This window comes from Carya illinoinensis, chromosome 3 (genome assembly GCF_018687715.1).
Source record: "Carya illinoinensis cultivar Pawnee chromosome 3, C.illinoinensisPawnee_v1, whole genome shotgun sequence".
Lineage (NCBI taxonomy): Eukaryota > Viridiplantae > Streptophyta > Magnoliopsida > Fagales > Juglandaceae > Carya > Carya illinoinensis.
The window spans coordinates 10,744,880-10,758,056 of record NC_056754.1 but is presented as its reverse complement, the minus strand read 5'-3'; the positions used below and the strand labels follow the sequence as shown (position 1 = coordinate 10,758,056).

Below are 13,177 nucleotides of genomic sequence, written 5' to 3'. Positions count from 1 at the left end.
CATAATATAGATTTGTGAATCAGTGATTTGTTACCCTTTAACTGGCATCTGTTAATGAACACAATGGAGAGCTGGGATTTATGAATGAAACGATTGAATTAACAAGCAACTAGCCAAATTTTCCATTAGCATAATTCAAAGTAGCTTTATGTTTGATATCCGCCACACAACCGAAGGTAGCAAATCTTTTGCAATCGCAAATGATTATACATTGATTACATTTGTCAAAGGGTTTTGCTACATATATGATTGATCAAAATAGTTATTTTAGATTAACAAAAAGAGATATAGCCAATCATATTAGTGGAGTGTATAAAAAATATGCAAGAGTATTAAAAGTGACTGCATATTTCTGATGTTTTAAATATACAATAACACTATTGTTTTTTAAAAATAAATAAATTACGAATAACTGGATTTATTTATTCATTTGAGAAACGACGTCGTTTTTAAGAGCGAGCAGACCCTAGAGGGCGAAGGCTTTTTCTTGAAGGCGGGACTCTTCCAATTTCGTGCCGCCAATTCCCAATCTTTGATAGAAGTAGGAACACCCAGGTACGCAGGCAGGAGAAGGAATTCCTTGGTTCTTCAATCTTGAGCCCAAAGACGACGCAAAACAACAAAAACGGAAGAATGCAAATTCGAGTGAAGTGCAACTGCGGTGAAGGGAATTGCCCCGAATGGGCAATCTTAGAGTTGCAAGGCGCAGTAGAAGCTCAACCTTCCTTCCAAGACCGCCTCCAAAACCTCCAAATCGGCATCCTCTGCCGCCCTTCTTCTCAGGTTCTTTTTTTCTTTCTTCATTGATTATATTATCGTTTAATCTATCAGTCAAGAATGATTCTAATAAGGGTTTTTTTTTTTTTTCAATTTGGTTCAGGAGGTGTATACTTTTACGGTTGGGTATCATGAATTGACGGGATCGAAAGTCTCGTTGAAGAAGCCACTGTTGGTTCTGAAGAAAACTAAACACTCCGACCCAGACCATGAGATCGGTGACTGTGATTTTTCGTCTAGAGTGGAATTAGAAGTTATCGGCGTCATTCGGCATCGGATATTGTTCAAGACGAGGCCAAAGGCCATCATTTCCAGTTAAGCTTATTCTTCTTCTTATTAATATTATTATTATGTATTTCTCCTCATATCCATTGCTCTTTTTATTTCCTGTACTTCATAGTTCATATTGTTGCAATTTGCTGTTATAATTAAACTTGAATAGCATGCCTAATAACCCAGCAGGATATCCAGCATGGGAAGTGGGCACGGTAAGTTAAATATCCGACTTTTTGGAATTAGTTATCATATCTTGTTGTATTTTTTTTTTTTAGATATATCTTGTTGTATTTGTGGCTCTTTAAACTTCCAAGAATAGAATTTGTTGTTTGTGATGTGGGTCGTCAATTCATTTTGTTTGAGCATTGATGGCCATGTGACCATCAAATTGAGCTGCAAGTTTATAGTTCATCCGCTCTGCACTGCAATTGGTACCCGATTTTTAGTCCAGATGACGCTGCATTCATATAGTTCAACTTATGCAAGAAGATCACTAACAATCTCTAAGACTTTGCCATCATGTGTTTGTGTGTAATTGAGGGCTACAAAAAAATGAAGGTTCAATGTAGTTACCCTTTTCCTTTGCCAATATGAGGTCGGGATGTATACTTTTTTAGAAAGAAAAAAGAGTTCCAGTTGAATGATATAAAAAAAACCCCACTTTCTTACTTCGACTAAAGCTTTGTGAATTCTGCTCATGTTTTTTTCCCTTTTGTATAATCTTGTATGGTGGAATTTAGTTATTCCTTGCATGGTTGCATGTTGGAACTTGTCCAGTAAACATTGAACATTTCACTTTTTTCCCTCTTTTCTCAGAACCACAACCAGCAGTGAAGGAAAGAGTCGGCATGCCCGGTTCAGTTGTCTCAAACCAAACAGCATGAAATCCTTTTGTGGTAATTTGGAAACTTCAGGTGTTAAAATGGTCCGGTGTTCTATGATTAGGATTGCGCCCTGCGCTTTCGATAAGATTCAATCGTTTATCCAAAAAAACAGTGAGTGTTGGCTTATCTCGTATATAATTGCAAACAAATTCTGAATTATGATGCCGTAGCTAGGAGCCTGGATTGCTACATCTTAAAGCACGTAATGGGCTGGATTGAACATGAGTATAAACTACGGCCAATAAATGATGATGTAGTATATATCCAATCTATTTATTCTGTGCGTCGAGTGTTGATGACAAAAGAAAACTAAGGTTTAGATACTGTGTTGAGATGAAAGAAAATTAAATAAAATCTTGTTAAAATATTATTTTTTAATATTATTTTTATTTTAAGATTTGAAAATTTTGAATTGTTTATTATATTTTATTTGAAATTTTGAAAAAATTATAATTATTAGATAAAATGAAATAAGTGATTTCAACCATCCCAACCGGGCCTAAATAAAGTCCAGCGTGTTAGGTCTATCACTAATAGGTGTGCGATCAATGAAACCATTTACCAAAGTGCGTTGATCGGTGAATGGAAACCGGCATTCGAGCAACAGAGTGCAATGAAAACATAAAGAGGTACCTTACGTACCCACTACCCATTAGAATTCTAGCCCTGTTGTGATGCTGTGTATTTCTAATATAAATAGTACTTAGCATTTCAGATACCACAAACTACACATGTTTTAATTTTTTTACTTCATTTTCTCTTAAGTATTTAGTGTATGAATGATGAATAAAACAACTCAATTAGTTTAGCAGAAATCAAATAAAAAAATTAAAACGTGTAATGTGTAATGTTGAGTTCCCGACTGATATACTCTCCTGCCTAGTGTATATGGAATTATGAATTAATTTAAAATTTAAGAAAATAGCTGCATTACTAATCAGAACTATCTGCGAGGCGAGGAGGGGAGAATCCTTCATTGTAATATAAATTGAAAGATGAAAACAAGTATCATCTGCAATTTTGTCCCGTCAATGCAATTGAGCAATACTAGTCTGTTTGAAGAGGTTTTCAAAACAAAAATATTACTTTGTAATCATGTTGAATCAAATATTAGACCTTGATTTATCTACAGAAGTTAAAAGAACAGGAGAAAAAACAACTGCAATGTGATATACTCTTTTATGCGGTAGTAGGGCCATTTACACCTGCACGAACTCTCAACTTTTCAGTTCTCTTGCTTCTCTCCATTGCATCAACTAGCCATTCTATGCTTTCTTTAATCCCCATCCTGCAATCAAGATTCAGAAATTTGATGTTGTTAACTTCTTTGAACATCTGATGAATCTCAGAGCTGCCATGATGTTGGAAAAGAAAAAATGTACGCCACTCACCCATCATTTGCTGAAATAGCTTCAAACATGTAGACCCTTTCATCCAACTTTTTAAGATCGAGATAACGAGCAAGCTCTTCAGCTGATACAGCTTCAGCAAGATCCTGCCATCAAAGTGAAATGTAATTGACTCAGACCACTGTCATTGAAACACAAAGATGCGAGGGGAAACCCATGACACTCCATTCAGCCTTGCAAAGAATGAGAAGGCAAAGTAGAGAACAAGCTTTCTCATCTCAAGATATCAAGTATTTCCTCTCTCCTAATGGAACACAAAAGAATGGATACAGTTCATCAGCGGCCGAAGTCTATGATTGAAATACAGAAAGAAACTAAATCAAAAGATCAAAGATATTGAAATACAACAGAATAGGAACAGGATAATGATTTGTAGACCTATAAGTGGTTTACTACGTCACATTAGAGTCCCAACTTGAGAGAGAGAGAGAGAGAGAGAGAGAGAGAGAGAGAGAGAGAGAGAGATTCTTCTTGCAAAAAAAAAATTTAAAATGGGAGATGCACATTATTTTATTCCGAAGTTGTTCAAAAAATCGACTTCCAATTTTTCAAGTCATTCACAACATTTTTCCGATTTCAAATGTAGTCAACATTATTATTGCTTTTCACAAATATGCAAGCACAATACGATAAAAATCTCCATCATTTTGTTGATAATTAGAAATCAAGTTTGAAGTTTCTTTTGAGCTGGAAAGAGGTAGCAGCTGATCTCTAACCTGCTTGTTAGCTAAAATCAATAGAGGAGCTCCTTGCAAATCCTCATGCCGAAGAGCCTTCTCTGGTATTACATCGAAGGTATTAGTGCCCAATTCAAGTGCTACTACAACAAGTTTTCACTAGTACTAAAATCGTAGTCAGTTCAGTCAGCAATATGCATTGACAAGTTATAGTAATATAACATCGCTGACCTAGAGCAGATTTTGAATCTTCAAAACGTGAAGGACAAGCAGCATCAATTACATAGATCACGGCATGTGCTTCTTCATAGTATTTCTCCCAAATTGAACGAAGACCAGGCTGCCAGAATCAAAATCTTGCATCAGTGAGTAACTTCATAAATGATAGCCCCCTTGCCTCTCAATTCAACAACAACAAATAAAGAAAAGGAAACAGACCAGAGAGGAAAGAACACCATAAAAATTAAAAGGCACTAGTATAATATACTCTTTTTTATAAGCTATCGAAAAATTATATTTAAAATACAAAAGGCATGACCTAAGTACAGATGATGTATACAAGAAAACCATGAAAACACAGCTTATTAAAATCTATAGCAACTTCCTAAAGGAACAGAGTACAAGAAAATTTTAAGCTCCTCCGTCATCTGCAGGCAATCTTCAAAATTTCTATTATGGATAAACAAGCTAAAGGCACCAGTATGATAGATAAACAAGCTTGTGACAAATTTGGTTCTGCGCATCAAATCAGGCACAAAAGGAAAACTAGACTAAATAAAATCAGCCTTAGGCATTAGCTCTCTCTTTTCATCATCTTAGCCTCTAGCAATTTATGCTATAGCAACATTTTTTTAATCAAAGTTTGTCGGGAAAGTAGTACTCAAGGACGAAACCTTTTCTTAAACTGTTTTTTTTTTTTTATTGGCACCGAGTGTTCAGGAATAACGTCCCAACTAATCCCATGGGTGCATAGGCCCTCAACAAAGAGTTTCCTGCAAGTGCACCTCAGGTAATTCAAGGGAAAAATCCCCCAGTCCAATGACCCCTTGAAATTGTTTGCACCCAAAGGGATTTGAACCTTAGACCTGGGTGGAGCATAACCTCAAGTCCAAGGCCTTTACGGCTTTACCACTTGAGCCCTAGGGGTTAACTGTTTTCTTAAACTAAGTCGATATCTCAAAAGTCAAAACTGGCAGTTAAGTTACCATGGATGAGCTGATTATAAAGCCTTGCCATTCAACTTCTTTTCCTATAAGCTCCACATTAAACAAAAAATGCACTTAAGTTACCATGGATCATGGATGAGGGTGTAGGTTGCAGCAGAGTGGTCGAAGTGCAAGCTTGGGATGGGCTGTAAACTTAGGCCTCGTTTGGTTACGCAGTTCATATAAGATGAGATGAGATATTTTGTTGAAAGTTGAATAAAATATTGTTATAATATAAATTTTTTAATATTAGTTTTGTTTTGGATTTAAAAAAGTTGAAATGTTTATCATATTTTGTGTGGCGATTTGAAAAAGTTGTAATGATAAGATGAAATGAGATGAGATAGTTTAGGTTTGGGTAAACAAATGAGGCCTTAGATATCCTGGTTTTGACTCCTCACTATGAGTTCCCTTTATTACCAGTTTCGGGGGGTTGAATCGTGTATCCTGAGTTTACTCCCAGGGGTGAGTCCAAAGGCTTTGTATTGGTGAAGTTCCGCATCATAAAAAAACAGTTGCCATGGATGAGCTGATAGCCTCCCTTTATCTGCACTTGGAACCTCAGGAGACTAATTCCAAATCCCCAACTTTGTATATATAGGAATTAAGTAAAGTTTGACCTGGTTGCTCTTTAAAAAGTCCACGCCAACTAGCTAAAGTCACCATGTCAAGTTGAAAATTTCATTTGGAAAAATGTCACTTTGGGTTTCCAAGAACAAATATCATCAACACAAATGCTTTGATTCGTTGGTTTTAGTGCCAGGTTAGCCACCATAAAATAAAGAAAACCCACTAATGGGTTGTAAAACATTGGAGAAAATTCCTTTCTAACTAATACTAGATGCTCCAAGAAAGAAATAATACCGTATGCTAAGTGAACATTATTAGTTTTTTCCACTGTTCATGACATCCTAACACTGCTGCTCATAAAATATATTGTTTCTATGTGAGGATATTCAAGAGTGTGTGAAAATACACCAAAAATTTTATAATTATTGTCTATGAATTTGACATACCTGACCTCCGAGGTCCCAGAACACAAGTTTTGCGTTTGAAACTTCAATGCGACCAATATTGAGTCCTACGGTAGGAACAATTCGATCAGGGGGTAGGCCTTCCAAGTTTGAGTACACTGACTTCAACTTTTCCAACAAAGTCTACAAAAGAGTACATTATATAAGGACTATGACTGATGTCCAGCACATATTCTTTTCTTTTTTTTATACGTTCCAGCAGATATTCTTAACACGAATCAAGTCTGAAAGATCCACATATTGCTGAATATAGCAAAAGATCCTTTAAAAAACCATACAACAGAGTTCATTAATCTAAATAGAAAATAAGAAGATGATGCATACTGTTTTCCCAGCTTTGTCAATTCCAAGAATGAGTACATGAAACTCAGTCTTACTAAACATGTACTTCCAAAGTCCATAAAACAATGAGAACATCTCTGACTTGTTTACTCTTCCTTATCACTTGATCCTTATAACCTTCAAAGGTGGAAAGGAAAGGAAATCATAACGGCTAATTTGGCCTGGCTTGCACTCAGTTTAATTCGCCTGGAGAAGGAATAGATACAGTCAATATTACATGGCATAGAGAACAGGAATAATTATTAAGTGTAATGGCCCGGCCTCTGGTTATGTTTTCATTATTTATTTTATTGGAATTGGCATATAAATAACTTAGAAAATTCCAACTCTTTTAAGATATCTAACATTGCAACTGACAGGCACAAAGCTTAGATCTAGTGTTTTGCTAGAATGAGAACAAACAAACTAGAGTCTTCCTGTCAAAATTTTAAATAAGCATCTAACTGAAAATTGTGTAGACTTTCTGTATTACCTACAGTCCCACTTTCTGAAATGTTAAACAAATCCATAGTCATCTTACAAATTTCCTTTCTCATTATGAAATTCATCCACGCACAATGAACAGAGAGAGAATAATTTTCACTTTGCCTCTTCAATTTTCAGGGCTCATTGGACTTATAGAATTATCCAGGAAACTCCTTGCTGGGGTCTGTACACTCCCAAGATTTGTTTTCTTTTTTGATAAGTCTGTACACTCCCAAGATTAGTCAGAACTTTGTTCTCGGACAACAGTGCCAATAAAGAAAAGTACATCCAAGAAGTCTACGATTGGTTGAGTGCATGATATTCAACTATTCTTATTTCCTCCCCAAACTTTTCAATCAACAAGATGCAGCACAATTCTGTGAGTGGCAACCCATCAAACATCTAGACCGAATTAACAAAACTTCAAACGCCGAATTATCCCTAAAGAACTGAATAAAAATGTACCAAGTAAAATCTAATCGATAAGAATTTGATAAAGTCAAGATGAGAATAACAACAATCATTATTTTTGAAAAATAAAAAGAAAAACAAAATCATTTCAGAACATCATGAAATTAAGTTCACTCACAATCCTATACTGTAATAATAAGAAAAAAAATTAAATCGACAGAGAACAAGTAGTATTTCCACGGTAAAAATAAAATCCTCAACCATAAAAGACCCAGATCAAGAAGAATCGTCATGCATGGGTTTTATCAATTAAAATGAAAGTTAGCTACAGAGTTGATGTCAAAGCTCAGAACTTCGTACTGTTGGGGATGTTGGGGAGCTGTGGTGAGTCTCTCTTGTTTCGATGGCCCTGCAAACTGCAAAGCGCAAAATGAGAGGTCCCGAATAACAAAGCATTTTCTCTTGCTATTCGTTCCCAAGCTTCTTTCAGATTTGTCCGGCTCCTCTTCTTCTTCTTTCCCAAATACCCATTCTACCCTTGGAGGAGTTACTAACATTCTACGTCATGTTGGTGGGCCGGGTCATGCAAGTCAACTTATAATGGGCCATGGCTAATATGACTAAGCGATGGGCCATCTTCTGTATAATTCCACTTTAAGCATCAAGTTCCAACTTTTAACAAAGGTTTAAGACCACGAATACGATGACCTAAATTATCACAATCTTGATTGCGTTCTTTCAACTCTCACTTTTTGCCCTTTTGACTTTTGAGAAAAAAAAATGATGTTCAATAGAATTTATCCACCCAATTTATTAATTATTTTTTCACTTAAAAAAATATAAATTATTTATATATTAATTTCAACATTCACATTGACAATAATATATTAAATAATAAAAATTTTATATGCAATTTCTTTACGTATTCTATTAATATGATTATATACGTCACTTTTTTATTAAAAAATAATTATTTTTATTAATCACATCAATAAAATATATAAAAAATATGAAAAAGTGACTGTACATAATAGAATTCATTAAATAAATCTAATCTAATCGTGAATAGATGTAATTGTAACTTTGTTATGGAAAATTTATTTTTAATTTTAGCAATTCATTTAGGTCCATGGTGTTGAATATCAATCTGATTAGAATGTTAATCTACGATCCACTCTATCCTACCCCTTTCATCTATTTTCATAAGGGGTATGTTGAAACGTTCGAAGTACAACAAAGAATAAATATATTAGCAATATTTCTTACCGACAAGGAAGTGAACGGATAAGATTTAAGATCAATGCTAAAAGCTTAACCGTTCGTTTGTTTGACTATTTGTAATGACCACGGCGTACCAGACTACCATTTTTAGGGTCAAATCGTCAAGGGGTAATCCTGGAAAATGAAAAAACGAAAAGATGTGATAGAAATAAACGGGGCACGCAGGCAGTTTTTCTTTTCCTCGCTCTCTAGGAAATAATCGCTCGCTAAATTCCGTTCATTCTTTCACAGGTACTAGAGATTTTCCCTCTCTAATTAGTGAATCTAGGTTCAAGATTTTTCACTATTAAGTTTTACAGTCATGATCTGTTTGATTCCTGAGAAACCGTAAAGAGGGAAAAAAACGAAAATTTTGTTTCCCTATAAAAACAAAAGATTGAATCGACTGCGTGTTTTATTCAGCTATCATACGGAGTGTATTGCGTATCTATTTGGTCTTGGAAATAGAGATTTATTTTTTATATTTTCTAGGTCGTGTCTGACGCTCTAATGTATTGTTTTGATAGGTAACGCTTTAATGTGTTGTTGATCTGTGGCTCCATTGTTTTCTCCCCCTTTAATTGATGGATTACTATTCTGGTGTGTGTTTTTGTTCTTTTTTTGGCTCACAGGTTTTTAACTTCTTCAATTTGAGTTTTCTTAAATTTATCCTTAGGTTTTGGTCGTCTCATCGCTGTTCACATAATAGGGCTTTTCAATTTTATGCAATCCCAGATGTGTTCGTGTTCGTATCTAGTTCTTGATTTATATAATCCTCTTTCGTTTTGATTTTTGATCGAGTATTTTCAGGAAATAGAGTGTTTGATTCACATTGACTAATAACTAATAAGATTTATGATATGAATTCTTTTCAGATTTAAGTGAGGGTTTTCTGTTTGCTGCTATGTTGTACTGTATATGAAAATCCTATGTTGAGAGGCTACTTGGAAGATGCATGTCATGATATTGTTTATACATTTATATATGTATAGATATATATATTGCTTTTTGCTACATTTATGCTTGTGATTTCCTGCTTGTTTAAAAGGTTTGATAATACTTTCATTCGAGTCATTTCCATTCAATAAGGTGTAATTTCCTTTCACCTTTCTCATATTCCACGTAGAAATCCTGTTAAAATCATTATTTTGATAGTTGATGTTGAGAATCTAATTAGAGGTTTAGCATTTTTTTTCCCAGTGAAATAAAGTGATTGACCTACTGTTCGGCATCTGAGGACATCAACAGTCCAGCAAAATGAAGTAATTCACTTACTCTCTTTTGATTGTTTATGATTTGATGTTTCCTGAAATATGGAAAGAAATTATTTTTTTAGCCTTTTAGATATAAACCTTTTTGGAAATATTAATAAATCAATAAGTTTATTGTCATCAGATCTTCAGAAGTTTGATGTTCGTTAATCTTAATTATTTACCAATAACAATTGCTTGTAAGCTCAGATCTTTGTGCTATTCAATTTGTAACATATGATGATAGGGTTGAAGTGGGTGTTACAACTTGAATACCGTGGATGCTACAGATACCCATCAATTTGGAGGAAAGTTCCTGGAAGTCATTAGAAAAATCATGAAAAGAGAGTTAAATTATGGTGGTATTTGGGATGACAGATTCAGATCTTAAGAGTTGAGAGATCTAAGATTATTGAAGAGGTAAAGTCAGATGTTTTATTCAAACATTGAAGGCTTGATTTCAGTAATAAGGGTTGAACTTAGTTGTAGTACAGGTGCTAGAGGAACCAGATGAATTTTAAACATGTGAATCAAGGACCCAGAAAAATGAACGTGATTTAACATGTGTCCATAGAGAGGTCAAAGTGTAAGAGAGTTATTTCCTCATCACCGTGGAGTGTGTCTGGAAGTTTTAGATGCAAAGCATGAACTAGTATTTATGATGTAGAAGATACAAGGAGAAAGTGCACTTTTAAGGTTTACGGGTTTTTAATGTGGGAGAAAATATTGCATTTTCCATTTCAAACATCAGCTCAACAGTTATTTTAAAAAAGAAGAAGAAGAAGAAGAAGAAGAAGAAATATCAGCTCCATAGTTCAAATTACCCTACTGTAATTTTCTGGAGTCAACTGCCATGGGACTATTTAGTGCTGTGAATGCAAGATGCTTTTTGGGGGTTTATTCTTTCCAGTTTTACTTTCCCCATCTTGCATTAGAATATTGGTTTGTGCACCTTTTCTCTAAAGTTTTTTGAATTATTTGTTGTCGAGTTTTTTTTTCTCTATATTATGCAATTTTTGTTTTTTTCAATATATACTAATAATTGTAGCATTTTCTCCCATTTGCTCAACAGGGGGCGTGTAAGATGGGATGAGACTAATCTGGATGAAATTGAGGCAAATAAACCTGTGAGGCAGAAAATCACTGAACCCAAGACCCCATATCATCCCATGATTGATGATGATGGTGAGTCAATTTCCACTTTGGTGAATGTCTATGTATAAGGATGTGGGTATGCTAAAAGCGTTCACGAACTTTTCACTTTGAGTAGTGCCATTCTTGCTCCAACAGCAATACATAAAGGGGTGTCAAATGTTGGCAGGATCATATTGAATTGACTTTATACTAGTATCTAAGATTTTGTGGCCGCTTTGAGAAAGTTTATTTGATTTTCTAAAACAATGCTGTTTGAATGTGCTGAACAATGTAGGATCTTTGTCTCCGATACGGAATAGGTTTGACGATTTTGTCAGTGATGAAATGCATGCTGAAGCAATACAAACGGCTTTGAGTGATGTGGCTTCTTCAAGTACAAATGACGTCCGGAAATCAGGTGGCTGGACATCATCAGAGGATGAGGCAGATGTTATGGAGCAGGATGATGAAGGTTTTCCACAATTGCTTCTCTTTAGTTTTCACCTCTAAATTGATTTCAATGTTCAAGGTTTCCAGAGAGACCAGATTGCCATATCCTATGTGGATTTATTGAAATGAACAAATAGATACATTTAGCTGAAGATGCAAGTATTTTCTCCTTCAGGGCGTGTAGATTGTTTTCTTTAATGAAATTTAAGAATTTTGGAGGATACCATCCATTGGTTTCAAACATAATCTTATGTTGCATTCTTCTGTTAACAGTTCAGTCAAATTTTTTTACCTTTACTTAAAGTACTTCACTTCTAATCTTCTTCCATGATAGCAGTTGGGAGACCTAAAGGACTTGGAAAAATATGATCAAAATATTTCCCTTATGCCCTGGCAATCCCTCTCGGAATGCATATTTTAGTTTTGAATTAAATAATTTGTTTTGCATCTAACTCCAATTATGACGTGTGCCCTCAGCTGTGTCTTTTGTGGGAAATTTTTCAGATTCTGAGACTGATAGGAATGGTATCAGCTTTAGGGAGCACAGAAGAGTTCACTATGATGAATTCCGGAAAGTAAAAGAACTCCGGCGTAAAGGTTCATTTCTTGAAAATGAAGTAGATGAGGATGGTGATGGTAATATGGAAAGAAATGGGAAATGCGATTCATCTTCATCATTAACTACTGGTGTGAAGGAAATAGACATCGATGAAGAAGGTTCCGCAAATTTGCCTCAAAAATCTTCTGCAGCTCCGGCTAATGGAGTCTAGATTGAGCCAATCAAGGACCTGAAAAACTGACAATTTTAGTTGCTTATCATTACAGTTTTGTGTTTTTTGGGTAAGAAAAAACTTAATGACTGGTATGTTTTTCAATGCTTGATGTAAATAACTTCTTTCTCTTACATTTTGGCATTGTTGTGACTATATGTTCATGTTCCACGAACAATCTAAGTATGTTTTTCAAATCATCTAAGCTTTGTCATTCAACGATCAGAAATTAGCATATTCTATTTGCAACCATACCGAACTGTGTGGTCTCAATTAGATACGGGGCATCTTGTAACCTTGTTTCTGCTGTAGGCCTTGACACAGTTTTTTTTGTTTTGGGGGTGTTTAAGTGGGTGTGTGTAGAGAGAGTTTTGCTATTTTTCTTTTCCAAATATTGGGAAAATATATATATATATATATATATAAGGCCTAGTTTGGATGCCCAGATGAGAATAGATTGGCTGTAGGTAATCAAGTTTGCCTATCAAAACGGCGTGAGTGGTTTGTATTTCATCTCTGGTTTTAGTTGTAGGTATTTCATCTTTGGATTTTGAAATTAACAATTGACTTAAACAGTAAAAAGTGAAATAAACTGAGAGCCGACTACCTTAATTTTAATTTTTAAGGTACGGCCTTTGAAGCCGATTACCGTAAGGGTCTTAGCCATACAGATGAGAGAGTGTGTTTGTGGCTATAAGCCTCAAGCAACTGGGAGCCTGTGCATCCATCCCATAATACTTGTAAGCGAGGCCCTTATTCCGGATACATTTTAAAGCCACACCCACATTCATAAATGAATTAGCACTAGTTGGACTGGAGGTTAAATACTTCGT

The 13,177-nt window shown here is 35.0% G+C and overlaps 3 protein-coding genes across 7 annotated transcripts; 2 read left to right on the top strand and 1 right to left on the bottom strand.

Annotated features, from left to right (window-relative positions):
* The first annotated feature begins 486 nt into the window (after positions 1-486).
* Positions 487-2,307, top strand: LOC122303222 (chromosome transmission fidelity protein 8 homolog). Its single transcript, XM_043114876.1, has 3 exons — positions 487-783; positions 881-1,091; positions 1,870-2,307. The coding sequence occupies exons 1-3, from the start codon at positions 634-636 to the stop codon at positions 1,935-1,937; spliced, it is 429 nt and encodes a 142-aa protein (XP_042970810.1). The 5' UTR covers positions 487-633; the 3' UTR covers positions 1,938-2,307.
* A 590-nt stretch (positions 2,308-2,897) lies between these two features.
* LOC122303221 (ADP-ribosylation factor-related protein 1) lies at positions 2,898-7,999 on the bottom strand. The gene is made up of 7 exons (XM_043114875.1): positions 7,841-7,999; positions 6,587-6,790; positions 6,245-6,385; positions 4,255-4,363; positions 4,063-4,124; positions 3,329-3,432; positions 2,898-3,225 (listed from the first exon to the last, which is right to left on the bottom strand). Exons 2-7 carry the CDS (start codon positions 6,677-6,679, stop codon positions 3,117-3,119), a joined length of 618 nt encoding a protein of 205 aa, XP_042970809.1. The 5' UTR covers positions 6,680-6,790; positions 7,841-7,999; the 3' UTR covers positions 2,898-3,116.
* An 866-nt stretch (positions 8,000-8,865) lies between these two features.
* On the top strand, positions 8,866-12,544 carry LOC122303220 (protein phosphatase inhibitor 2). 5 transcript variants are annotated; one of them, XM_043114873.1, is made up of 6 exons: positions 8,866-8,992; positions 9,941-10,002; positions 10,238-10,410; positions 11,063-11,175; positions 11,420-11,596; positions 12,079-12,544. In XM_043114873.1, exons 4-6 carry the CDS (start codon positions 11,160-11,162, stop codon positions 12,342-12,344), a joined length of 459 nt encoding a protein of 152 aa, XP_042970807.1. In that variant the 5' UTR covers positions 8,866-8,992; positions 9,941-10,002; positions 10,238-10,410; positions 11,063-11,159; the 3' UTR covers positions 12,345-12,544. The 5 variants fall into 5 exon arrangements, with proteins under 5 accessions (XP_042970807.1, XP_042970804.1, XP_042970808.1 ...); XM_043114874.1 differs by having other exon boundaries at positions 8,878-8,992; positions 9,926-10,002; XM_043114870.1 differs by lacking the exon at positions 10,238-10,410.
* The last annotated feature ends 633 nt before the right edge of the window (positions 12,545-13,177 follow it).

Bases quoted from the DNA above. Each gene is read 5' to 3' on its own strand.
- LOC122303222 (XM_043114876.1), top strand. From the start codon at position 634: ATGCAAATTCGAGTGAAGTGCAACTGCGGTGAAGGGAATTGCCCCGAA. The intron at 784-880 runs GTTCTTTTTTTC...AATTTGGTTCAG, and splicing joins TCTGCCGCCCTTCTTCTCAG to GAGGTGTATACTTTTACGGT. The intron at 1,092-1,869 runs GTTAAGCTTATT...CTCTTTTCTCAG, and splicing joins GCCAAAGGCCATCATTTCCA to AACCACAACCAGCAGTGAAG.
- LOC122303220 (XM_043114870.1), top strand. The intron at 11,176-11,419 runs GTGAGTCAATTT...TGAACAATGTAG, and splicing joins TCCCATGATTGATGATGATG to GATCTTTGTCTCCGATACGG. The intron at 11,597-12,078 runs GTTTTCCACAAT...GAAATTTTTCAG, and splicing joins TATGGAGCAGGATGATGAAG to ATTCTGAGACTGATAGGAAT.
- LOC122303221 (XM_043114875.1), bottom strand. From the start codon at position 6,679: ATGTTCTCATTGTTTTATGGACTTTGGAAGTACATGTTTAGTAAGACT. The intron at 6,386-6,586 runs GTATGCATCATC...ACTCTTTTGTAG, and splicing joins TTGACAAAGCTGGGAAAACA to ACTTTGTTGGAAAAGTTGAA. The intron at 3,226-3,328 runs GTGAGTGGCGTA...TCTTGATTGCAG, and splicing joins GCTATTTCAGCAAATGATGG to GATGGGGATTAAAGAAAGCA.